This window comes from Mus caroli, unplaced genomic scaffold, assembly GCF_978045245.1.
Source record: "Mus caroli unplaced genomic scaffold, Mus_caroli_1 scaffold_8, whole genome shotgun sequence".
Classification (NCBI taxonomy): Eukaryota; Metazoa; Chordata; class Mammalia; order Rodentia; family Muridae; genus Mus; species Mus caroli.
Window position 1 is genome coordinate 40,753,713 of NW_028227263.1, and position 26,976 is coordinate 40,780,688.

A 26,976-nucleotide genomic window follows, 5' to 3' on the forward strand; every position below is an offset into this window, starting at 1 on the left:
CAAGTAACACTAATTGGTTGGTCTATCACATTTAATAGTATAATTCCATTATTCATTGAGTATGGTGGCACATGCTTATAATCTCGGTTCTTGGGGGAGGGGGGGCGACCCAGCAAGCCCAGGAGGCTCAGGAGGCTAAGAACAGCTTTAGTTACACAGTGAGTTTCAGGTTGTCCTGGGCTGCAGAGAAAGTGCCTCTAAATAGATTTGCTTCTGATCAATCTTTCCTTCTACTTCCAATGTAATAACTACAGCAGATTGCTACCTGAGAGGGACTCACATTGGTCAGGAAATCACAGCATCCACAGCATTTCATAGGGCAAGGATTGATCTTAGCACAGGATGAGAGAGAAGAGCAGAGAAAGGGAGAGTGTGGGCACATACTGATTCTGTGTAGGTCAGAAGGTTTTGTAAACCTAGAAGTACGTAAGGAATTCAGGAAGACTGTGTATAAATCTAACACACCAGAACATTACCTGTATGAAGTATGCACCTTTTTCTTGTCTTATACTCTAGCTAATTACACTATGGAAGTTTAAATGAGAATGCCTCTCTGACACCCCATAAGGCTCATAAAATTGAACACTTGGTCCCCAGTTGTTGGAACTGCATGGGAAGGATAAGGAGGTGTGGCTTTATTGGAGGAAGTGAATCAGTGGGACACACTTTGAGGTCTTTTTGTTTTGGTTTGGTTTTTTGAGACAGGGTTTCTCTGCATAGCCCTGGCTGTCCTGGAACTTACTCTGTAGACCAGGTTGGCCTCGAACTCAGAAATCTGCCTGCTTCTGCCTCCCAAGTGCTGGAATTAAAGACATGTGCCACCACTGCTCAGCACACTTTGAGGTTTTAAGACTTGATACATTTCTGTTAATTCTCTGCCTTGTGATTGTGGACCAAGGTAAGCTCTCAGCTAGCTCACCAGCACCGTACCTTCCTGCCGGCTGCCGTGGTAGTGATGAGCTTCCATCCCCCTGGAACTGTAAGCCCCAAATAAACTCTTTCTTCTATAAATTGCCTTAGTCATCTTGTTTTATCAGAGCAACAGAAAAGTAACTAATGTGGGTTGTGGTGGCAGTGATGTATGCCTTGAATCCCAACACTCTCAAGGCAGAGGCAGTGAGTCTTTGTGAGTTTGAGGCCAGCCTGGTCTACAGAGCAACTTCTAGGACATACAGGGCTAAACAGAATTTCTGTCTTGAAAATAAACAAACAAAAAAGAAAAGAAAGTGAAAGAGAAAGAAAGAAAAATAACTAATGTATGCTTGTCATTCTTGCCAGATTGTCCAAGTTTGTGATTATCTATAAATATTTCCTGAATACCTCAGCCCCTTGTTCAATGAGATTTGAAAATTTTTGGTGGGTCATTTTAGGTGAGCGGTATCTCTGACTTTTCTCACTGGTCAAAGCAAAAATCTAGACGCTATTTTCTGCCATGTCCTCAAGCCAATGCCCAGTTAATTAACTGATCACTAAATTTCTGTTTATTCTGTCTCTTGAATTTATTGAGTCTATGCAATGTTCTCCATTCTTAATCCCGCTGGTATAGTTCTTAGTCATCACATCCCACCTTAGCTACCTTAATTACCTCCTAATTGTTCTCCACCTTCCAACATTGACCTTCTATCTCTTCTTTCTCAACATCCACACTCTGATGACTTTCTTTTTCTTTTTTTTTTATAAGATTTATTTATTTATTTTATGTATATGAGTACACCATTGCTCTCTCCAGACACACCAGAAGAGGGCATCAGATCCCATTACAAATGGCTGTGAGCCACCATGTGGTTGCTGGGAATTGAACTCAGGACCTCTGGAAGAGCAGTTGGTGCTCTTAACCACTCAGCCATCTCTCCAGCCCTCTGATGATTTTCTACTTAACGTTCAGAACTGACTATAGAAGGCTCAGCTTGATTTAACACTATTCTATCTCCTCTGTCATTTTTATGTACCGCCACACTTGCCTTAGTCTGTTTTCTGAGATTCCAACTAATACCACAGACAGGGTATTTACTGATATTTCTAGAATCTGGGATGTCCAAGATCAAGGTGAACATTTTGTGAGGTTCAACTTGATGTTAGGATTCTGTGGGGGTCTAAGATAGCACAGGGTCATCTCTATGGTAAGAAGAGGGAAGTGCATAAAAAAGACACAGACAAACTAGCTTTTATACTAGACCTGTTCTCCACACAACCCTATAATCCATTAAACCATGAACGAACAAATTCATCCATAAAAGCTGAACCTTCATGACTTCCAGGGGCCAGGGTGGGTGGGAGGGGTTGAGGCAGACTTCTTGGGTTCAGGCTGGCCTTGGTTATGGCCCTCTTGACTCACCGTGAGTTTGGGTGGCCATCTTTAGACTACAGCAATCTTCACACTACACCTGTACTCCTGCTACTTTGAGTAATTTTCTACTCTTCTGTGTGACCTCTATGTCATCCTGTTCTCACACTTAAACTTCACTTCCTGTGGGAGCCTTTCAAATCTCCTGGGCCAGAATAACCTGACACACACAGTGTCCCATGTCTTTTCCTTAAGACACCATAATTTTAATTATCTACGTGGTGTCTCTTCCCTCTTTTATTCTGTAAGCTGAATGAAAGCAGGAACTCTCTTTTGCTTTCTGGGTGTTAGCACCAAGGACAGTGTCTCATACCATACACCTATTTGCTGAGAGTGAGTGAGTGAGTGAGTGAGTGAGTGAGTGAGTGAATGAATGTCCTTCTAGGTAACACGTGCTCATTTCTCAAGGATCCAGGTCAGGTGCCATGTCTTCAGGTGGGATGCAGCGGAACCAGATTCTTTTTGGAATCTTTATGTCCTGCTTGGGATCCAACATGGTTTGTATATCCTAGGTGCTTGTCAGATTACAATGGATTCTTAGCCACAAGTCAGTAACTGTATAAGATGAGTGATGGGCATAGGAAGTTTTGTTACACTGCTCCATTTTTGTACATAAGTGCAAACGTCTATAACAAAAATTTAAAACATTCATATTTACCCAGGGACAAATGAAAAGTATATTCAAAGACACCTTTGGAGTGCTTGCTTTGAACAAGCCAGAGATTGATAAAGTGACCCTGCATTAAGATTGTGTGTGTGTGTGTGTGTGTGTGTGTGTGTGTACTTTTCCACTTCAGGGAAATTCTTTAGAAGATGAACATAAGATGAAATAACAAATTTAGATTTGGGCACTGTTAGACTTAGATGCATCTCCAATCAGTTTTTCAGTATGTTCAGAGCCCACCAAGCCCACAGCTCAGGGGACAATGCTTTTGGGGTTTCTGCCCCTCTTTGCCCTTGATGTCAGGGATCTGACCATTAAGACTTGCCTCATTGCCTACCCAGGGCCTGCAGTGAACAGGAAAATAGCCAAGTACATTTCTGTTTAATTTCCACTCAGTTCTCCACTTGGTCCTTTCCTAGAGTTAATTTCTACCCGGGAGTGCGGTGGGGGAAGGGTGTGGGGAGAGGCGGGGGAGGGGGGGCGCGCTGTGTCATAGCTTTATATTCAGAGGCATGGGTAGAGTGTTAAGAAATATCTCAGTTCTGGTTTAGTTTAACCACTTACTCTGTTACTGAGGGCAAGTCATGTTACCCTTCAGAATGTCAGCACCTGCCTCTCAAATCCGAGAACAACAATTGTGGGAATTGCACAGCGCTGGTTTGAGGATGAATGCAAGCAAATGGTTGAACATAGAGCCTGGTACAGAGTAAGCGGTCAATAAATACGCGCTATTATTATCCACAGGACGTCAGGGAGTGCTACCACAAGAGCCAGAGAGCAGCCGGCTGCCAGCCTCTTGAGGCGCAGCCACGGTCCCAGCACCCGTGTCTCTCTCCACCCCCCCTCCTTCCCCCCTCCCTAGCGGATCAGACTCCGTGCTCTAGGCGCGTCTCACGGCGTCGGTGCAGACCGACGCGGAGGTGAGTCCACGGTGGCATGGAAGGGGAGAGCTGGGCAGGGTCCTGGGAGATGGGTGCAGCCGTGCGGGGATAGACAGGAGGCCTGGGCCGCAGGGCTCGCTAGGGTCAAGGGTCTGCAGGGTGCGGCTAGGGCAGCTGCAGCCAGTGTGGCTCGCACTAGCTCGCGCGCCCCGCCCCGGCCAAGATGGCGCCCCTCCCCCTCCCGTGCGCGGCTCCGCCGCTCGGGGCGCGGCCCCGCGGCCTGCGCGCTCCTGGGCGGGGGATGTTGTGATGGAGAAGCTGCGGTGTTGCGGGAGCCTTGCAGCTTGAGCTACCTTCGCCACCTGGGCCTGGGGCCTCGCCGCGCAGGTAGGTGCTGCTCCGGCTCCAGCCCAGCTCCGGGAGCAGGATCCCCAGCCTCAGCAGCCCTTAACCCTTGCAGCCTCTTCTCAGAAGTCCAGGTCTCCAAGCCAGGCCTGATTACCTCCCACCCAACTCCCTTCGCCGCCTTCCTACCGCGGGCCTGCAAAATCACCCTCCGCAGGATCACTTTGGTCCTAACACCGACCGCTCCCCATAGCTTTCCTTCTTGATCCTCCAGGATGCCCGGCGGGGTCGGGGAGGGGGGATGAGGGGGGTGGGGGGGAGGAAGGAGAGCGAGGGGCGATAGAAGAGTGGGGGAGGGGACGTCTAATGCTGGGAAGGGGACTTGGATCCGGGTAGGAGCCAGGCCGCGCGATTCCAGACTAGAGCCCCAGGCTTGGGATCTGTCAGTCTGCATTCTGTTGTCCTCAGCGACCGAGGGGTGTGCCCTGGGACCGGCGGGGTTCCCATCTCAGCCTGACACAGAGGCCTAGCAGCGACTAGAGTGCTCCTTAGGAGCAGTTTTCCCTCTCCAATTCAGATGTTATTTCCAGCCTCTTCTGAGTTCTGTTTGTAGGTTGCATTCTGAGCCCCTAATTTCCCATTCATTTTAAAAATCCACTCCATTCTGTCTCAGACATCCACCGAAGCTTCTGAGCAAGGTCACTGGAGCCCTTCTTGTAACTCCAATGGACACTTGGCGGCTGTGAGCCCATTACCACTGAGTATGTGTCAGTCTCCTTAAAGCATTTTCCTGGTTTCCCTCCTAGGCACTGTCTATTGCTTTTAAGTCTTCGTGTTCTCTTGTCTCGTCTCTGCATATGTGATGCTATTCTGGCCTGAGCTGCGTTCTTTCACTCTGACCTTTTCCCTTGACCATTTATTTCTTCCATGTCTAACTCTTTAAATTTCATATATAAGCTGCTGAGTCCCAAATTTATTTATCTGGCCCAAACCACTGCTGAAATGCAAACTCATATATACCCAACTGTCCTCTGACATCCTTTTGAACAGTTCAACAGGAATTCCAAACCTACAGATTTCAAGGTGAATTAATTAACATTTCTTGTTCCCCTCATACCTCACTTACATGTCTGTTGTTTCTTCAGCCTCTCTCGATGACATCTGTCCATTCAGTTCAGGTTATGGTCACAGTGATATGGGTTCTGAGCAACATTCACCCTCACCTCTCGACATCAGATCTCACCAAGCTCTGTCATGCCCGCTACTTCAATATTTCTCAGGTCTGCTAATGTCACTGGAGCCCATTTGCTGTCACACTTAGTGGAGACAGCCCCCCTGACTGCTCTTGTTTATTCCCTCTTAGTTACACAGCACTCATAAATGGTCGTTTTAAAAATGCATCCAATCATTTATTCATTCAACAAATAGGATTTGAGCACCTAATATTTACAAGGCACTGCAAGAGGTACTAAAGATGTCATAAAAAACAGAATAGACTGAGTTCTCGTCCACAGAGAAGCGATGTCTTTGCAGGAAGTCAAATAAGAATGACATTGTAAAGATAGTCAGCATTATGAAGGAAGATGCATGGTGCGCTGAGAGATCCGAAGAACAGAATCTAGGCTGTCAGGGTGGCTAAGCAACAAGGGGCCAAGGGAAGATGCTCTCAGGAGCGTTCAGCATGAACTAGAATGTAAAGGGAGAGTTGGGAAAATGAGGCTCAGACCATGCTTATGCCTTCCAGGAATCAAAGAAAGCAGCTTAGGCTGGGCAGGTCAATGACAAGAGTTGGGGCCAGAGGGTAGGAGGGCCATGGTCGGGATAACAGGGCAGTTTAGGCAATGCTACGGATTTTGACCATAAGATCATTGGCTTTGGTGCAGATTATGGGTGTTAGTTGTTAGGTACAGGGTGGATAAGTCCAGAATATTTTCTCAGAATGTGATCGTTGTCTAGGAGTGGACAGCAAGGGCCGCACATGTATCTCTAGGATCATACAACAGAAGGACACAGAACAGGTGCACTGTATCCCGTGGTCCCGGATCCTGAAAGAGAATGAGATAGGACGGTAGGAATGAGAAACATGAACGCATGTATTAGTTTGAGAGGCTTCTGGGACAGCTAGATGGAGTTGTTGGGTAGGGAGTTGAAAGTTCATGTCTGGAGTTCCGATGAGGGAACTTCAAGTTTGGAAATCATCGTTGTATAGATCGTAACTGGGTCTGTGGGCATGAATGAATACTTCTACCGAACACAGGCCAAGGAAGAGAAAAGGATATAAGTCAACTCTGTGAGAAACCCAGCCTCTAATGGCTGGGAGGAAGATGAGCCAGCAAGGAAGTCTTAACAAGCAGGCAAACAAAATAAAACCCCAAACAAACCGGCAGCCAGATTCATGGAAAGAAATCCAGGAATGTAGATCATGGAAGCTATGAATGCACACTGGATGAGGGGCTCCTGAGGCTAAATTCTGCTGAAAGTACACATGCTGGCCAGACATCTATTGGGTTAAATGCCAGGGGGGCCATCTGGACCTTGGTAGATGCTGTTACCAAGTCTTACTGAGAATGGAAGCAGAGTTTAAAAAGCCAAAAGGGAAGAGAGGAAATGGCTGTAGTGAGTGTGGAGAGAAAGAGGCCCTGAGGAGCTTAAGGGAAGGTCAGGCCAAGAAACACTTTGCTCTTACATCTAAATAGTAGGCAAAGCACTTGGTTTTAGAGAAAAAGAGAAAGAACAGATTTATCCCATTTGGGTGTTTGAGGATGTTCCCCAATTAGTGACTTCCCTTTCTTCCAGGGATTGGAAAGGAAATTGAGAGACTGGGAGAACTGAGGGGTGGTCCAGGAGATTGATGTGCAAGCAGGCTTCGTTCCTAGAGCTGCAGAAAGCCAAGGGTCTAGTCATGTGGTATTCTTTCTCTATCACAGTAACTGATTTATTCCACCAATGAAAAGTGCTTTTTGGTGGGCAGGTGTGATGATGTCAGCAGACGAAGGTGCTTAGTATCAAACCCGACGACCTGAGTTCAGTCTTCAGGGCCCACATGGTGGAGGGAGAGAACAGACTCTCTTAAGTTGTTCTCACACTTGTGCTATAGTAAAGGTGTGCCCCCCCCACAAAATAATAAATGTAAATAAAAAATAAATGTAAATAAAATATAAATAAAAAAAAGAAGAAAGTAATTATAGATACTAGGAATTGTCCTAGAGATTGGCTTCCTACTATACAGTAAGGAGTTGTGCAGGTCCTCCAGGGGAGGAACCATTTTCTATTGTTGATACCCTTGACCATGTTTAGTGCAGTGCCTGGCATCTTGTAGGCTGTCAGGTTGGAATACTCCTGGCGTTGGACAGGACTCAGCTCATTGACCTATGGTGTGATGTTAGCCTTTTCAGGCTTTCTGGGTTCCTCCTTAGTCTCTACCCAAGGCCCAGCTTAGCTTCCTGCTGTACATTTATCTTTGTGGAGGAGAGATAAATGTGCTACACATTTATCTTTGTGTAGGTATACAGGAGCCACAGTGAAGATATAAAGGTATGGAGGTCAAAAGACAATTTATGGAGTTCATTTTCGCCTTCCGCAGTGTGGTTTCTGAGGATTGAGCTCAGTTATCTGGCTTTTTGGCAAGATCACTCATGCCATGAACCATGTTGGCCCCTTTTTATCCTCTGAGATGCCCCAAGTATGGATAACCCCAGTGAGAGAGGAGAGATTGGATTATACTTTTTTGAAGAAACTAGGTACCTGGTTATCTTTTTGGCTTCAAAAAGTCAGGGTGGTGGCCACATTGCCTCAGGCTAGACAGCTATGTCTCAGCACTTACAACAGACTTACCCAATCTAATTTAAAATTGCCTTCTTCTCTGGTGTCCTGATGGTCAGGGCTGCCCTAAAGTCAACTTGGCTTTTCACGCACCCAGTGACACAGAACCTGTGTTCTCTTCAGGTACATTTCCTAGTGTTATGAAAGCCAGTCCCAGCCTGACTTAGAAACATGGCTTTTCTTCACCATTGCCTCAGAGAGTTCATCATTCCTGATATCCTGTGAGCTGCCCAGAGGCATGGAGTCTCTGTGAGATGCTGCCATTGAACAGTCAGTGAGCCAGGACTTCAGTTTTCATTCTTTTTCTCCCTCTTTTCACAGACCGGAGCCTTACCTGGCCAGGCTCTGTCCCATCTTCCCGGTCAGGCCCCCTTCATCATTCTCTAGCTCCTTCCTTAAGACCACCTTCGTCCACTCTAGCCTGAGGTGACAGTACAAGCTTTCTGGGTATCTGTTCCCAGCCAGTGCCAAGCCCCCAGGTACCTAGTTCTCCAGTGTCTGCCTCCATCATTCATCCTATCCTTCTTTACAGTGGCCACTCTGGCAGACACACAACATGTTCCCCTTTATGACGATATGGTAATACTGAGTCAGACAGAGTTTCATATCTTCTGATAGCATGTGACGCTGGGTGTTATGGAGCACAGAAAAGGGAATGGTCAGTGGAAGGTAAGGAAAGTCCAGGGAAGGTTGCTTAGGAGCCCTGACAGCTGAGGGAAGGTTTGAAATACAAGGAGGGGTGGATTCCAGGCTGAGGGAACAATGTAAACAAAGACTCGGGCTTTGTTTGATGTGTTCCAGAACCTCCCATACTTCATGTGGCTGAGTATAAGGTGTGAGGGGGAGGGAGGGATGGCTTGAGAGGTGCTAGGTAGGGTTTGGCTGCAGTGGCCTCTCAGGTATCCTGTAAACTGAGCTCAACCCTTATCCTAAAGGCAGTGGTGAGCCCTTTAATTTTGTCAAGCAGGGAGTGACACAATCTGGTTTCCATTTTTGGAAAATCACTGTGGTTCTGGGTGGAGACCGAACTGCCTATTTTTTTCTCCTTCGTTTATTCCAGTGACCATGAGTTTCCTCACAGCCCAGGTGGAACCACCCTGATCAGATCAGCAGTTAGTTAAACATGAAGGTGAAGCTGACACACGGACAGAAACCTTATTTCATTTATTTTATACAAGTAATTCAGAGCATTGTACTAGATTCCCAGGTGCTAGAAATGGTAAAAATGCAGATAGTGGCTTCTGTCTCAGGATCCCTGGCTAAGCCTGAAGAAATGGGAGAGAGCCTTGCTTGGACACCCTATAACATTTGCACTTATTCTGCATTGGGGCACACACACTGAGGCAGTGGAGAGCCAGAGTCAGACACCTCGGCTAGAGAATAAGGGGGGTGTGCATTGAGTAAGATGTTAAAGGGAAGAGCTGCACAGTGGGGGTCAGAAAATAAGACCTGCAACTGTTGGGTTGTTGGGGACTTGTGTGCAGAGGAAGGGTTCAGTAGAAAGAGGGAACTTTGAGGGAAACCATTGGGAAGGAGAGTGACAACAGGGCTTGACTGAGGGAGGGATTGCTGTGAGAGTTGAGAGTGAGTGGGAGGTGGATGGTGGGGGAAGAACTAGCGTTGGGGGGTTCCAAGGAGAGCAGGGTTCATAGAGTTCCAGAACAGGCAGGGACAGAGAAAAGGACAGATTGGCCTTGAGGGAAGGTCTGGGGAGGGGGTCCCTTGAGGGAGGATAGGTCATACTCAGCCTGTTGGGAACTGGTGAGGAAGACTACTGAGAAATGGATGATATTGTTAACCAAGGGGTCCCCTTCCACATGTAGACTGGGAAGAGTGTGTTTGAGGTACCAAGAGCTACTGCTGAGACAGACAGATCCAAAGCATGAAATGAAGTGTTTTCTGAGAAGAGTCTAAAATGGAGTCTGGGGAGATGTGAGGGTAGGTTTGTACACTTACTCAATGAATGGTAATTTCTGGGCTCCCGCTTCTTGCTCTGTGCCAGGACATTGCTAGAGGCTGGGAGTATTTTATTGAAAATAATAACAATAATAATGCAGGATTTTCACCAACATAGAACTTAGCCAGGAGTAGATCAGTAAACAAATACAAAGGCTAACTTAGCATGGTAGATGATGGTCCATGCCTGGGAAGAATGGGTTACTGAGTTGGGGAAAGGTAGCCTACAGTTTAAAAGTGGATGTGTAGAGAAAGTCTTCCTCATAGTGATCCTTGGACAATGACCTGAAAGGCTAGAGGCTCCTGAGGTGACCATGCCATAACCAGGTGACCAGCCCTTGACCAGGGCTGGCAGGGGAGACTGGTACCCTAGGTGAGATATTTTACAGACACTGTCTATAGTCAGGAGAGTCAAGAGCTGGAGCTGAAGGCCCTTCCTCTGTGACCTGCTGTCTTTCATGATGTCTGCTGACAGGACACATCCATCATTCCTGTCTGACTAGTCCCCAGTGTAGAGTGGGCTTAGAGATAACTGTATTAGTGACTTATAATGAAGGGAACACAGCCCACGGGGCTGGCAACGATGAGGCTCCAGATAGCACTGTGGCAGTCGGTGTTTAGTATCCAAAACACTGAAGTCTGTGCTGTGCTGTCTGTGTCCCTGGCACAGTGAGCCCCAGTTGGTCAAGTGGGGCGTGGGGATGCACAGAGAGCCATTGTGCAGACATCCTGCTTTTGGTAGTAAAGAGAAAGCAGGCACCACTGGGCTACTCAGAACACAAGGGAAAGGCTGGGTTGCAGAGCTGGGCCTGGCTTGTGGTGGGGGTGGGGCTGTAGGGACAGGTGGGAATGTAGTTCATGGCACATGGATTGGTGTTTGCTTGCTTACTGAGTTACAAGAAGATGAGGGACAGGACCTAAGTCTGGGGCAGCAACAGGAACACTCAACATGGTCTCTCCTCCCTGTCTCACAGGATCTACCAAGGCCATGTCTGTTCCATCATCCCTGAGCCAGTCGGCCATTAACGCTAACAGCCACGGAGGCCCTGCACTCAGCTTCCCCTTACCCCTGCACGCTGCCCATAACCAGCTGCTCAACGCCAAGCTGCAAGCCACAGCTGTGGTACCCAAGGACCTTCGAAGTGCTATGGGAGAGGGTAGTGTGCCTGAACCAGGCCCTGCCAATGCCAAGTGGTTAAAGGAAGGCCAGAACCAGCTTCGGAGGGCTGCCACAGCCCACCGAGACCAGAACCGAAATGTGACCTTGACCTTGGCAGAGGAGGCCAGCCAGGAGGCTGAGACAGCACCTTTGGGTTCCAAAGGCTTAATGCATCTATACTCTGAGCTGGAGCTCTCAGCCCACAATGCAGCCAACCGAGGGCTTCATGGATCCACCTTGATCATCAACACCCAGGAACAGGGACCAGATGAAGGAGAGGAGAAGGCAGCAGGCGAGGCTGAGGAGGATGATGAAGACGAAGAGGAAGAGGAGGAGGAGGAGGACTTGTCTTCTCCTCCAGGGCTACCTGAGCCTCTGGAGAATGTGGAAGTCCCCTCTGGGCCCCAGGCCCTCACAGACGGCCCCCGGGAACATAGCAAGAGTGCTAGCCTCCTATTTGGCATGCGAAACAGTGCAGCCAGTGACGAGGACTCAAGCTGGGCCACCTTATCACAGGGCAGCCCCTCCTATGGCTCCCCGGAGGACACAGGTACCTTGTGCAGCTAGATGTGGCAATATGGGAGGGCATGGGGTCAGAAGTCTGGCTTCTCCATGCAGAGGCCAAGGCCAGCCTGAGCATGAGCTTCAGGGCCTATATCCTCAGTCCAAGATTCTCTCAGTCAGAGGGTGCTTGGACAGTTTGATACATCCATGTCCATCATGCATGCCATGAAGGCTGACTCTATTCATCATGTGTGCTGCCATGGTTGATGTGTAGCGTCACTGGTTTATTGAGTGCTTACTGAGAAACTGACCCTCTGCTAAGCATTGTGGCATTCAGTAATTAGAGCAATGTCTCTTAGAAAGACATACTCTTTCTAAGGCCAAATTACAAATGATGAGAAAGAGGCCCAGGCAAGTTTAGTGGCTTCCTGAGGGTCACAGACAGTCCCAGCTCATGATCAACTAAGATCTGAGCCTAGACCTGCGTGAGTGCTGAGCCCTGTGTTACACAGTCACCAGTGCACATGGCACATGCCCTAGGGTGCATAACATGGCCTCTTTTAGCAGTCACATCTATGACCAGAGGGAGCATCCAGCATCTTCCCAAAGATGTCTGTCTGCAAAGTGTGGGGGTTGGTTTCTACTTATGAGCCACATGCCGCATGCAGAGTGCCATGCCGGCCATTGCAAGGATGCCATGTTGCTGGGAATGAGATGCTGGCTAAAAGTTAGGGGACAAAGGAAGTACACTGATGCTTCCTCTTGGGGAGATACTAGAGAACAAAGAGTGATCAACTGATCACTCAATGTGACCTGTTTAATAAAGTTGAAGTTCTGAATTTGGTAATGTTATAGAGAGTAAAGATTTCTCTATTGTAGCTACAGCTACAGCCCAGAAGATCTGAGGGTGGGATATAAGAAAAGCTGCAGTTGAGGGGTGATGTAAGTTAATGCTAGATCATGTGCTTAGCATGCATGACCCGGGTTCTGCGCCTGGAAAAGAGATGGGAGGCAGAGACAAGGACTTTCACTTCTAAGGTACTAATAGTACCTAAACCCTACAAATGGTTCCTGGTAGGGGACATACATTTCAGATACCTGAGAGCTCCACCCATCTCTTTGTTGAAAAGCCTAACTGAATGTTTTCAAGCACATACAGAAGTGGAGACAACACAGTAATGAGCCTGACTTATTCATCACTCAGTTTTGGTAATCATCAATGCATAGTGATCTCGGTGGGTCAATGTCTTATCTACTTCTGAACCCCATCTAGGATATATATACACATATATTATACATATATTTTTTATATATTATATATTTTTTCTCTGTGTAACCTAGATGGACCCTACACTTGCCTTGTCTCTACCAAACTGTCTTAGGGCTGGCTATAGGCATGAGCCACTGTGCCCACATACCCAGCCTTGTTTTGCTTATATTTATCTGCATGTTTCTGAAAGGAAAAAAAGAAAAACCTCATAGAAACAAAAATTGTGATTCCTTCCTATCATCAGATGTCCACTTAATGTTAACATTCTCCCCATTGTGTGGTAAATGTCCCACTTAGCCTTTTGAAAAGAGGAGAACTATATGGATTGATATCCAGATGAGCCACAATGGTTATGCTTTTGTTTCATTTTGTTTGAAATGCATGCTCATGCATGGGCAGATTAGAGGATGACTTTCAGGAGCTGATTCTCTGCTTCTAACATGTGGGTTCAGGAGACCAAACTCAGGTCACTAGACTTGGCAGCAAGCACCTTTACCTGAAGAGCTCTCTTGCTGACCCCTTCCTTCCTCCCCTCCCCTCCTCTCCCCTCCCTTCCCTCCCTCCCTTGCCCTCCCTTGCCCTCCCTTCCCTCCCTCCTTTCTCTCTCTCTCTCTCTCCCTCCCTCCCTCCCTCCCTCCCTCTCTCTCTCTCTCTCTCTCTCTCTCTCTCTCTTTCTTTCTTTCTCCCTTTCTTTCAATTTGGTTATGAAATCTTGTCATTTTGGCTAACCTAGATCTCACAATGCACTATGTTGACCAAGTTGACTTCAAACTGGTCCCTTGCCTCTCTCTTTTGAGTGCTGGGATTATAGGCATGAGCCATAACACCTGGCTTTAAATTTTTTTAAATGTATATAAGTTCTCCCTTTATTTTTCTATTGATTGTGCGCACACACATTTCTGTCCTGAGTTTTCTATGATGTGAATTTTTAAGCCTTTCTCCTTAAGTGTTTTTGAATATATTCCTCTTCTGGATTTCTTGTAATAGATAATTAGATAAATGTAGTAGATAATTCTAGAGCCTTTACCAGATTCAGGTTTGAGTGGCATTTGTTTTGTTTCTTTGAGGACACCTCATAGGTGGTACCTTACCAACGGTAATTATTTCTCTTTGTGTTATGTTAGTGGCTTTTGATGGCCAATGTCCCCATCCTTTGTAAAGGGAACATCTTCTGTTTTACTCAGTCTGGTTCTTTATTAGATTGAGTTTGGAGAAAAAAAAGTACAAACTGAAAGTTGGATTCTGATGTAAACTATCTCAGTTTCTGGATGCTAGCACTCAGCAACTAATTTCTGTCTTTTCAAGAGCGCTGTGCAGGACATATGTGTATCTTAGAGCCTTGTAGCACTGGAGGTTACAGCTTGCAATCCTGGACAGGGGCTCACTGGCCAAACAGAGGCTTGGTTGCTTAGTGGCTCCTGAAGTCATCGCTGGTAGCTATGTTCTGGTCCTTTGAGGTGGGATGGTAGCAGAACAGAAGAACTAAGGGTGTGCTGGGTATGGCCAGTGATCTCAGGGAGGCCATGGGAGGGGTGAGAGGAGACTCAGCACAGTAGTCCTGGTGGATTTTAGGAGTTGTTGGATTCAGGCGTTAGGCCAGCCCCAAGGGGAGGAAGGTTCTTGGCTGTGTTGCTTCTGCCATGAGAACTGCAGGTGGTGGGTTTCTGCTCAGTAGAAACGGGGTAGGATGGAACAGAAGTTGGTTTTCTCCCCATTTTAGGATTGCCACGAAGCAGTTGTTGACTGAATGAACTGTGTGAATCGAGTGAATTTTGTGAATGAATGATGAATGAATGAACGTCATTACCTATGTTGGAGTTACACTCTGAGCAAGGCCTTGTCCTGGACGCTGAGAATGTGTAAGAAAGGACAAAGATGTTCTTACCCTCTCGGTACTCACAGTGGGGAAACAGAAATAGACTCACAATCAGTGATGATAACTGGGTTGGTAGAGGATCATCAGGAGGGTGCCCTGCCTGCCTGAGGGAGTCTGGAGGAGAGGGTCGGTCATGAGAGTTCCCTTTGTGCTTGTCTGAAGGTGGAGGGAACCCAATCTGGGGAATTGTCAGAGGCAAGGCTGAGAGGCAGAAAGCTAGGGGCTCTTAGCAGCACATAAAACCTGTGGAGGGGTCTGGATTTTGTCCTGAAGGTAATGAGAAAGCAGTTAAGAGTATTAAGCTGGAGAGTAACCTGATTACTTTGGCGTCTCCTAAGAATCATTCAGGCTACAGTGTGCAGCCCGTAGTGGAGACAGAAGGAAATCAGTTGAGAGGCTTCTGCCGTAATCCAGATTAAAGCATGCTGGTCGTCTGGTCTGTAGTAATGATGTGCGGGGGGGGGGGGGGGGGGGGGAGGGGGAGGGCAGGAGGAGAGAGAGAGCATCAGCAAAGTAGTTTGCCTGCCTAAACCACTAAGGCATTCATGGATGAATGAAGAAAGGGCCATGGGGATATTTGGATTCACGTGAGTGCCTGCAGGAGAGTGTACGGTTGTGTTATTAATGCATGTGTGTGGAAGCAGAGGCCCCGGGTGGGCTGTGCTTGGAGAGAGATGTGCCAAGCTCCAGAAGGGCCTCCCAGATGGTCAAGGGGGGAGGAGCTGCCCCCTCCAGGACAGATCGGAAGGACGAAGCTTTTTGAAGCAGGAAAGCACAGGCTGACAGAAATGGCAGATGGATCAGTGTGTGTGTGTGCATGACTCAGTCAGGGGAAACAGTGAACTGGCCCCCAGATTCCAGAAATGCCTGACCGACCACGAGGCAGGCTATGGAGGGCAAGGGCCCTTGGTGTTAGTGTTCCTGGAAGGTTTTAGCGGCAAAGTCCTGAGGGGATCTGGGGGAAAGCACACATTTGCTGAGCCTCAGTAGAGTCAGATAGTAGAGGGTGGAGACACAGTGATGGTTGCCTAGCAGGTAGATGGGCAAAAAGAGCTCCTTTTCATTGCGTGTCTGTGGGCTTACCTCATTTGCAGGCTGAGGATGGAGAAGCACCTTGTCGAATAACTCATGCTAGGTGGGGAAACACCTTGGCATAGGCAGGCCTACTCCCAGCCCCTCTGTGCCTTTAGTACCCAGCAGCCTGGATCTTGAGACTGCCTGTCCCTCAGTGCTGCCTCTTGGACCAGTCAGGATTCCTGGTTTCCTTGGTAACGGGAAGCACGTCAGCAGTCTGGGCACTCCCAGCCATCCCGGTGCTGCGGTTGCCGAGGAGACACTGCAGCCTAGCTGGGCCCTGGCAGGTGAGGGGGGGTGGTGCTGGGAAGCCTCAAATCCTCCAGCTTGCTAGGGTTTAGGCCCTCAAAGGCCACCCTTTGGTTGAAAGTGCTGGATAGAGTCTAGATAGGAGAAGGATCCCTGAGGGTTTGGAAGCCACACCCTGTTTATGTTGAGTCCTATAGATTCTGCAGGGCCCCAGGTGGCTGAGCTATTCCCAAGAGGCTGAGCCTCCTGGTGTTTGTAAGACTGGCTTAACTGTGGCTTTGATGTCACCACTGGAGGGTGGGGTAGAGAGTCGGGACTGGGGAGGGAAACCTGGCTAAGGAAAGAAGAGCCGAAGAGCTGGGGTCTCATGAGCTCCTCTTCTTCATCCATCTCCATCCCCCAAGGAGGTTCCTTAGTATGGTGGTCTTGGCCCCTCCCTCGAGAACTCCAGGCGGAGGAGGATCTTGCCTGGCAGACGCTCTGCCCTGGTGAGAAGGGGGCGGGATGAGCTTTTCTCTGCAGCCCAGCAGCAGGCTGTGAGCCCAGCTGGCTAGGCTAGAGGGGATGTGAGGAGGGAGGGTGGAGGCAGGAGGGGCAGGGAGTAAGCGCCATGTTCTCCCAGGACTTCTTCCTGGCTATCATCCTGCAGGACAACAGTCCAGGTGAGGGGCACCATGGGGCCCGGGTGTGATGTGGGGTGGGGCTAGCCAAGAGAGCAGAGGTGGCTGGCATATAGTCAGGGGACATGGATGGATGGAGCGCTGTAGATCTAGGAGAGGAGGGGTATATATCACAGATTCGGACTCTGTGTGTGTGTGTCTGTGTGTGTGTGTCTGTGTATGTGTGTGTGTGTGTGTGTCTAGTATCTGCACACCGGTAGCATAGGTTGATAATATATTGTATCTGAGTGTTTCCCCACCTGCATGTGCATGTGGTTGTCACATATATGTTGGGAGGTTTTGGTAATGTTGTATGTACACACCTGTTGGTAGGACTGGCATATATAGATATATATATACACACATAGCTCTACACAAGTGTGTAACTGATGTTGCTATGTCAGCTTGTGCCTGAACTCACAAGCATACCTGTATGTGATGCCTTCCAGAATTTTCTGTGCGCTGTGCAGTTTATGGATGCACAGGTGTGTGGTGGGGCTTACATATATTGTGGGTCGTGTGCACGTGGATGTGTGGAGGAGCTGGCAGTGTGTGTATCTTTTATAGCTAGACATAGGCTATGCATGATGCGTGAGGTGACCTGGGTCATTCTACCTCCTCTCCTCCTCCTTCCTCTCTGCTTTCTTCTTCTCTCCATGTGGCCACAGTAGGCAGCAGCAGGGCCCAGGAGGAGACCTGAGCCATGCTCCCCACTGGTGGCTCTCAATGTGGTGACACAAGTGCCAGCTCTAGAAGCAAGCAGCAACTATAATGTCCCTTCTCCAACTCCTTCTCATCCATGGGGTCTTGGGACGGGGATGGGCCATCTGATTGCTTGTTGGGTGGGCTGACCCTCACTGAACCTCCTACCTGGCAGATTCCTTCTGGAACCCCAACGCTTTCGAGACGGATTCCGATCTACCGGCTGGATGGATGAGGGTACAGGACACCTCAGGGACCTACTACTGGCACATCCCAACGGGGACCACCCAGTGGGAACCCCCAGGCCGGGCCTCCCCCTCACAGGGGAGCAGCCCCCAAGAAGAGTCCCAGGTGAGACTCAATGGCTTGTTCCATGCCAGGGGTGGAAGGGTCTGTCTTCTAGGACAGGGTGAAACTCCCACCCTACATCTGTTTCTCCTTCAGCTCACCTGGACTGGCTTTGCTCACCAAGAAGGCTTTGAGGAAGGAGAGTTTTGGAAGGTAAATGAAGGAACCAGTTTCACTCTGGGGGGAGGGGGGGAAGTGGGAGAAGGGGCTTCATTTTGGCCTGATTCTAAATCCCTTTTCAAAGGATGAACCCAGTGAGGAGGCCCCAATGGAGTTGGGACTGAAGGACCCTGAGGAGGCGACATTGTCCTTCCCAGCTCAGAGCCTCAGGTGAGTGAGATGCAGCAGACTACGGTTAGACTGGGTCTATGTAGAACGGGTATTGGGAGAACTCTAAAAATAGGGGTGCTGTGTCAAGTGTTCCCATCTGCCTCCAGCCCAGAACCAGTGCCCCAAGAGGAAGAGAAGCTGTCCCAACGGAATGCCAACCCAGGGATCAAGGTTTGTTCAAGACCAGCACCCATTCTGTAAGCAGCCCCTTGTGTGGAGGACAGGCCTTATGCTGTGCTTTGAGGATGTCTGTGGGCTCAGCAAAGCTCCCAAACAAGGAGTTCTTCCCAGTTTCAGGCAAAGATATGTGTATGAGCTGAACTGTCTTCTGACAGCTTCTGTACTTAATTCAGTTGGCCCAAGGGCCTCTTAAGGACTCTCAAGGCTCAGATCCACAGTCATCTCTACTGACCATGTCTTGTTTGGGGACCTTACATCTAAGTTCAGACTGCCTCACACTTTCTATGTGCCAGGTCAGAAGCTCCTCTGTCCTGTGCCCCAAGGCACCTCCAGTTCCATCTCAGATCTCTACCCCAATTGTTTTCTGTGTCTGGCAGTGTTTCGCTGTGCGCTCCCTAGGCTGGGTAGAGATGACCGAGGAGGAGCTGGCCCCAGGACGCAGCAGCGTGGCAGTCAACAACTGTATCCGCCAGCTCTCCTACCACAAAAACAATCTACATGATCCGATGGCTGGGGGCTGGGGAGAGGTGAGGGCCTGAACTGGTGCGGTGGTGGTACCCTGGGAGTGTGCAGGGAATTGTGAGATATGGGGGATTTGACCAGTCTCATGGAGGGCTGGTGGAGACATGGGAGTGGATATTGGTTTAATTAAGGAGCATCTCTGAGGGATGGATGTGTAACCCCAGCCTGGCGCCCCGAGGAATGGTTGCTTAACAGTGATGGGGATGATAAGAGTCATGGAAGAACCTTTATTAGACTAAGGCCCAAAGGTGGATGATCTGACAGCCAAGTCAGCCCTGCTCCTCCCCAGTGGTGGCCAGTGTCCCCTGAGCTGGAGAAGGCAGAGATCTGCCACCCTCCCACTAGGGCACCACTGAGTACCACCTCCTGGGTTTGCAGGGAAAGGATCTGCTGCTCCAGCTGGAGGACGAGACTCTAAAGTTGGTGGAGCCACAGAACCAGACGCTGCTGCATGCCCAGCCCATAGTCAGCATTCGTGTGTGGGGCGTTGGGCGGGACAGTGGAAGGTGGGCACGGGAGTCTCTAGGGTGGGGGAGGCTCATCCATCTAGCAGTTAGCCCTCTTGTCTAATCTGTTCTTTGGCTCTCTTGTGCTGCCGGACCCAGAGAGAGGTATTAACGTCCGTCTGCTTTGACTGTGCCTCCTCCTCCTACACCTGGACTGGATGCTGCGAAGCACCTAGGCTCCCTTTCTGTGTGCCCTGTCCTTTCCCCACCCGCTGTGCTGGGCATTATCCCCCACCTCAGCATGCTTGCCTCTCTGTCCGCCCCAGCTCCTTAAGGCAGAACCTACAGAACACCAGGGCCAAACCCTGTAGGCTGTCATGGACAGGGAGGTTGTGGGTGGGACGGTGGCCAGGCATGGCATTTGATGGTTCTAAGAGACACTGAGGTGACCCTCCCCCAACAGGGACTTTGCCTACGTAGCTCGAGATAAGCTGACCCAGATGCTCAAGTGCCACGTGTTTCGCTGTGAGGCACCTGCCAAGAACATCGCCACCAGCCTGCATGAGATCTGCTCCAAGGCACGGCCCCCTCCACTCCCTGAACTAGCTGTCACCTTTGCTCTAGAAGGGTGTGGGTAGGGCTGCTGAGTCGGTGGGTAGTGAGGTGGGGGCTTCAGGGCCAATGTAACTCTAACAGAGCACCCCCCCCATTCTTTCCTCAGATCATGTCTGAACGGCGCAATGCTCGCTGCTTGGTCAATGGACTCTCCCTAGACCACTCTAAACTCGTGGATGTCCCTTTCCAAGGTGAGTACCGCAGCCTCACAAGACCCAGCTCAGCTTTGCTCATTAAGGTGAGGTGACCTGAGAAGAGGCACAGGCTCCCGGGCAGGCATGGGCACATGGAGATAGGTGCTTTACAGTACATAAGTGGACAAGCTTAGAAAGAGGCAGGGGAGAAGTGGGGGTGAGGATTTGGCTGGGAAAACGCATAGTTCATGCACTGGTGTTGCAAGCTAGGAGAGCAGTGGAACCTCTTTTTCTCTTCACAGTGGAATTCCCAGCACCAAAGAATGAGCTGGTGCAGAAGTTCCAAGTCTATTACCTGGGAAATGTGCCAGTTGCTAAACCTGTTGGTATGTGTCCCCTTCCCTCAGGGACCCAGCCCCCTCAGTCCTGGCGCTCTGTCCCCCACCCTGGGCTTTCTTGGGTTTATTCTCCTGGGTTGTCTCATATGTGGCATCGCCTTGCCTTTCACAATTCATTCCGTCTACCTCCATGCCAACCTTGTCCAGTGTTCTGCCTGTAGCTCCAGTGAGCGTGTTTCAGTGAACATCTATCACAAGACTAGTGCTGAGCTAGGCACAGAGGGAGACTTTCTTCCCCTATCCCTGATTCCATGGGAGAGCTTTCATGGGTTTGGGAAGCAGGTGTTTGGGTGGCTGGAGACACCAGGCATTAGCCTGGCACTGGGTTCAATATAACCATCTTCATTGTGAGCCACGAGCATCCTGAGAAGGACTCTGTAAGCATAATTAACATAGGTTTCACTATTGTAAAAGTGTAGAGTTTTTAATATATTATTTTATTTGTGTGTGTGTTGTATATATGTGCACACTCATGTGCCCATGCACTTTTTGCTGGCACACACGTGCACACATAGTACTAGGGATCAACTCCAAATCCTTAGATGTGTAAGTCAACTATTCTACCATGAGTTATACCTCATCACTTCTTGATAGTCCTACATGTTGCAATTACAGTAATACCTTGGGTTTATTCTCCTGGGTTTATAGCGGATGAAGCAAGAGAGCACGCTTTCACAGTACCTGACATTTTTTTATTTATTTACTTAACAATTACCTTTGAAACCTATTGTGTCAGGTCCTGTGTTGGGCCATGGGAAACAATGGCCACAGCCTGGCTTTCGTGGAATTTATGGGAACTTACAGTAGAATAATCAGGCCAAATCAAATAAGTGTCATAATAAATCAAGTCCTTTATAGAAAGGAAGTAGCAAGATACAGAAAAAGCTCTTCATTCAGTCTAGGACGCTAGAGAAGGCTTCCTGTGAAGCCTGGCATGGTGACAGCACTGATGATCCCTGAACTTGGGAAACAGAAACAGGTTGGCTGCAAGTTTGGTGAGCTATAAGTGAGTACCTGGCCAGCTAGGGCTACAGAAAAAGTCAGTTTCCTTGACCCATCCCACCCCTGTAAAAACAGGAAAGAAAGAAAACACAGCCTTCCTGTGAGAGTGTCATATGAACTGAGAAATATGAATAGCAGTAGATGTGTTAGAGCTAGATGATCATCCAGACCAGGAAAGAGTGACCAGGAAAGGTCACTCTCAGCTGCATAGATGGTGTGTGAGGCTCCAGAGCAGGGGACATGGTGGCACCAGGAAAGCACTAGGAGAAGGCTTAAGACAGTGATGTGGTCTTTAAGATTGAGAGCTGCAGGGAACCATTTTCCTTGGTCAGCTTCCATTACTATATAAAACACCTGAGGTGATCAGCTTACAAAGAGAAGCAGTTTATTTTGGTTTGTGCTTGGTTGGCTTTGTCTGTGGCAGTGTCACGTCACCCAGGAGCCTGTGGCATAGACACAGACACTCCTGCCCTGGGACCAAAAAGAGAAACTGAGGTTTTGCAATTCCTATCCAGGACAGACCTTCTGGGACAGACCTACTGTTCCTATGTCTTCAAGGTTCTAGAGCTTCCAGAAACCTGGTGGTCTGGGAATCAAGGCTTTCACACGTGGGCTTTTGAGGGAACATTTGACCATGCGTGCAGGCTTCAGGAGTCTTCTTGAGCAGATTTGAATACAGTAAAGCTTGCTTTGGCTGTACCATGAAGAAAGATGTTGAGTGGGTGCAAGAAAATGTAGGACATGCAGGAGGAGCTTGCTTTTCAAAGTAGTCGGTAATGAGAGTGTCTTAGACAACAGCAGGCTGAAAGGAGTGTAAGTCAGTAGGCTTTGGTGACTGATTGACAGTAGGGCAAGAAGCAAAGGCATTAAGGATGACTTGAGTCCTTAAGGAGCACTTGGACTGCATAGCTGAGTGCCAATGGGATAGTGGTGCCTTTCTCTAAATGTAGCAGACACTGGCGGAGGTTGGCACCAGAGTAGGGACAGCCCAAAGTGAAGAACAGTGTGCTAGGCCTACCTTTGTATTTAATGGCTGGGTGGAGGAAGGTGAACTTCCAGGACAGTGAGAGTGGGAAAGAGGGAGGAGGAGGAGGCAAAGAGAGGACTCCAAGGAATGGTGGATGTGGCGCATGTTAAAAGACAGAGTCCCAACATCTTGGTGCATGCCTGTAATCCCAGCTCTGGAGAGGCAGAGGAAAGAGAACTGTGAGCTTGGGCTACGAAGACCCTACTTCCCAAAGAAACCAGTGCAGGAGGAAGAGAGTAATGAGAGGACAGGAGAGAGGGAGAGGGAGAGAAAGGAGAGGTAAATAACCAAGCTTGGGGTTGGAGGTGAGGACAAGTTCTCAGAGACTGTTCTTTTGGACCAGCGCGTTCTTAGTTTCCTTCCTCTTTTATATCTGTAAAGTGTGCGTGTCTGTGTGATATGTTGATCTATTGAAGTCTGAGGACAACTTTGAGAAATCAGTTCTCTCCTACCTTTAAGTGGGTCCTGGGGAGAAATTCGGGCCATCAGGCTTGCGTGGCAAGTCTGTTGAGTTATCTTTTTTATCCCTTTTTGTCTCCCTCCACTGTTTACACACTGTTCTCCTGAGGCTACAGTGTTCATCCACCCACCCAGGAGATTATTCTTGAATACCTTGTGCCAGGCATGATTTAAATCCTTGGCACACATCAGTGCAAGGCATTGGCCATGATTCTGGACCTCAGATAGGTTAGATTCTAGCAAGGAGAGATCAACAGTAAGAAGTGCATTGCATGGTGCATTTGAAAGTAACAACTGGTACAGTGGGGAGGGGAATGCACAGAAGGAAAGTGGAAATAGGAGTGTAGGCAGGTGAGGTTTTAACCCTGGGCTATGAAATTCAGCTATTTAGATGTCCCCCTTTTCCTTTTGTGCAAGATAAGGCTTTTCTGTATAGCTCTGGCTTTCCTAGGATTTTCTCTCTTTAAAAAAAATTTTATTATTATTATTTTTTTTATTTTTATTTTATGTATGTGAGCACATTGTAGCTGTCTTCAGATGCACCAGAAGAGGGCATCAGATCCCGTTACAGATGGTTGTGAGCCACCATGTGGTTGCTGGGAATTGAAGTCAGAACCTTTGCAAGAGCAGTCAGCACTCTTAACTGCTGAGCTAACTCTCCAGCTCTCCTAGAGCTCTCTTTATAGACCAGGCTGGTCTTGAACTCAGATATCCACCTGCTTCTGCCTCCCAAGTGCTGGGATTAAAGATGTGCACCACCTCACCCAGCCAGCTGCCTTTTTCTAGAGCACCTTCCTGTTGACCCTCACAAGGTAGACTCAGAAGTCAGACTCCACCCAAGATCTTGGGCATATTCTTCAGCTTAACTTTGGTTCCTTCCTCTCCTGCGAACTTTGAAATTTCCTAGTATTTGAGCTTAAATGTTGTAGACATCACACCATTCTGCCTGTCTCTTGAGCCCCTTGCAGCGTGACTCTGCCATCTGCTCCTTTCCTGTGTCGTCATCCTCCTGTGCACTCCAGTGTTATTAGACTTTTCATTTTCCTGCATTTGCCTATGCTGCCTTGAGAGTCACATTGCCATGTATCTGAAATCTTCAGCAGATAACCCCTGAGTTAAGAATAGGAAACATAAAATCCATTTACATTTAGTCTGTGTCTACAGTCCAGTGTAGAAGAGTTTTCTCTGAGGCTGGGTGGTAGTGGTACACACCTTTAATCTCAGTACTAGGGAGGCAAACGCAGGCAGATAGACAGATCTCTGTGAGTTTGAGACCAGTCTGGTCTACAGAGCAAGTTCAGGACAGTGGAGGCTACACATAGAAGCCTTGCCTTGAAAACAACAAAAGTTCTCTCTGGAGTATCTTTCTTTCCATGCCCTGGAGAAGGCTTCCCAGGTGGGACCTAGGATGTTAATCAGGAATATTAAGATGGATACTGGAAAAGAGTCCTTGGAGACTTGGCCATTAGTCATAGAATGTGTCCTTAGGTCATCGTTTTCACTGAAATCTAAACATCTCCCTGCCCCAACACACCCCCTCCCGTGCCACACACACACACACACACACAGAGCTCTAACTGTAACTTGTTTAGACTATATTAGCTTTGAACTTGTGGTGATCCACCTGACTCTGCCTTCCGTATGCTGGGATTTTATAGAAGTTTAAAAGCAGTTTGAAGTGGAGGAGACCATCATGGGATTATTGATTTTGAGACAAGGTCTTGCAGTAGAGCCATGAATGGCCTGGAACTATGTGTAGTCCATCCTAGACTTGAACTTGCAGCGATTCTCTTGGCTCTGGAAAGTGCTGGCATTCCCAGAGAGACCTTTGTTTTTTATCTCAATGTTTTTAAGTATTAGTTATACATAATAGTTTCACTATGACATTTCCATACATGTATATAATGTATTTTGTTCATATTCACCTTCTCTTATTCTCCCACTCCTGCTGAACCTATTTGTTTGTTGGTTGTTTGGTTTATTCTTTTATTTGGGGTGTGTGTGTGTGTGTGTTTTGGTTGGTTTTGGTTTTGAGACAAATCTCTCTACATAGCTCAGGCTGTCTGGGACTCACTATATATTATCAGGCCAGACTAAAACTCACAGAGGTCTGCCTGCCTGTGCCTCCAGAGCGCAGGGAAGTCACGCACCACCGTAGCTGGCCCCAATTGCTGAGCTGAGTCCTTTTCCCAGCTACTATTCTTTCTGTTTTCAAGGTCTCATTATGTCACTTTGGCTGGTCTGGACTCCATATGTAGACCAGGTTTTGAACTCACAAGGAAACCCTGTCTCTCAAACAAAACAAAACCCAAACCAAACAAACAGAAAAACAGAGCCAGGAGGTAGTTCAACTGGTAAAGGCATGTGTAGCCAAGCCTGACAACCTGACTTCAGTCTTCTGGACCCACATAGTGGAAGGAGAGAACTGACTCTTGCATGTTGTCCTTTGACCTCCATGCATACACAATAAATATACAATAAATTAAAGATTTTTTAAAAAGGTTTGGGTCTGGGGGTGGGGGGGCTATCCTGGCTGATCAGAAGCCACTGTTTTTGTGAAAGGAGCCATGTAATGTTTGAATGCATAGAGTAACACATGGGGAAATTGGGAGGGGTCTGTCCATTTAGGGCGCTGAAGTAAGAGATAGACACAATGAACAAAACCAAACCCGAGATTCAAGATAAGACAAACAAGAAAGGGTCACACGTCACTGAAGTCAAGGAGAGTGTCCAGGAAGAGTACCTAGACAGCAGCACCCTTAGGCTCCATGTAGGTAAGATGGGCTATCTTCTTCCTTCCCTCAGTCCTGCATGTTTGTGTCTGTATCTTTCAGGGGTAGACGTGATTAATGGGGCCCTGGAGTCAGTCCTGTCTTCCAGTAGCCGTGAGCAGTGGACTCCAAGTCATGTCAGCGTGGCCCCTGCCACCCTCACCATCTTGCACCAGCAGGTAAAGCGCTGGGGTAGGAGACCTTGTGACTGTGACTGAGCTTTGCCATGAGTGGGAATCGAGTCAGGGGAAGAGCTGCCAGTAGTATAGAGTTAGGGGGTTTTCTTCTTAACTGGCTGCCTCCCCTACAGACAGAAGCGGTGCTTGGGGAGTGTCGGGTGCGGTTTCTCTCCTTCCTGGCTGTGGGCAGAGATGTGCACACATTCGCATTCATCATGGCTGCCGGCCCAGCCTCCTTCTGCTGTCACATGTTTTGGTGTGAGCCCAATGCTGCCAGCCTCTCAGAGGCTGTGCAGGCTGCATGCATGGTAAGTAGGCAGGGTAGTGGGATAGCAGTGTGACCTGAAGGGGCTGAGACGGAGAGTTACTGTCCCTTTGCTTCTCCACAGCTCCGCTACCAGAAGTGTCTGGATGCTCGCTCCCAGACCTCCACCTCCTGCCTCCCAGCACCCCCTGCGGAGTCAGTTGCAAGACGTGTAGGGTGGACTGTCCGCAGGGGTGTTCAGTCGCTGTGGGGTTCCCTCAAGCCCAAACGTCTAGGATCCCAGACCCCATGAAGAACTCCCATCCTTCCTCTGCCTGCTTGTTTGGGCCCCAGGGAACTCAAGGGTTTGGGGCAGGTAGGGGCGGGCTGTGGATGTCCTTCCTACACCCCACATCCCCTGGGCTGCCCTTCCTCAGTAGCTGGGGTTCCCTACCTAGGGCCTGGGAGAGAGAAATTGAATTCCTTCACAGAAGTCATTACACTGGACTGATGACATGAGGGGCCAGAAGCAAAGCCAGCCTTGGGCTCTCCATCCCCAGTGTTTGAGGTGGAGCAGGAAGAACTGGTCCAAGCCAGGCCCCATCCTCAAAGGCCCAGCAGGGGGAGGAGGGGACTGGTCTCATGGATCCCCTCTCCCGTGTTCTGCGGGCACCTCCGCTGTACTGATATCACTAATAAAGTCTGTCTGCGCTGCTGTGTGTCTTCCTGTGTTCATGCAACTCTTCAGTCAAGGTCATGCTACCAACTTCCCTTTGCCCTGCCTGTTTGGGACTAAGAAATTGGAACAGTGGAGTC

The 26,976-nt window shown here is 48.7% G+C and overlaps 1 protein-coding gene across 5 annotated transcripts; it reads left to right on the forward strand.

Annotated features, from left to right (window-relative positions):
* Positions 1–3,832: 3,832 nt before the first annotated feature.
* Positions 3,833–26,875, forward strand: Apbb1 (amyloid beta precursor protein binding family B member 1). Of its 5 annotated transcripts, none has more exons than XM_021168926.3 (14): positions 3,833–3,928; positions 10,987–11,721; positions 17,681–17,856; positions 17,950–18,006; positions 18,098–18,183; positions 18,291–18,354; positions 18,741–18,890; positions 19,264–19,391; positions 19,795–19,909; positions 20,053–20,137; positions 20,383–20,466; positions 25,801–25,916; positions 26,048–26,224; positions 26,306–26,875. In XM_021168926.3, exons 2-14 carry the CDS (start codon positions 11,001–11,003, stop codon positions 26,471–26,473), a joined length of 2,127 nt encoding a protein of 708 aa, XP_021024585.1. In that variant the 5' UTR covers positions 3,833–3,928; positions 10,987–11,000; the 3' UTR covers positions 26,474–26,875. The 5 variants fall into 5 exon arrangements, with proteins under 5 accessions (XP_021024585.1, XP_021024589.1, XP_085697562.1 ...); XM_021168930.2 differs by lacking the exon at positions 3,833–3,928 and adding an exon at positions 4,140–4,276; XM_085841436.1 differs by lacking the exons at positions 3,833–3,928; positions 10,987–11,721 and adding an exon at positions 16,160–16,175 and having other exon boundaries at positions 17,674–17,856.
* Positions 26,876–26,976: the final 101 nt, after the last annotated feature.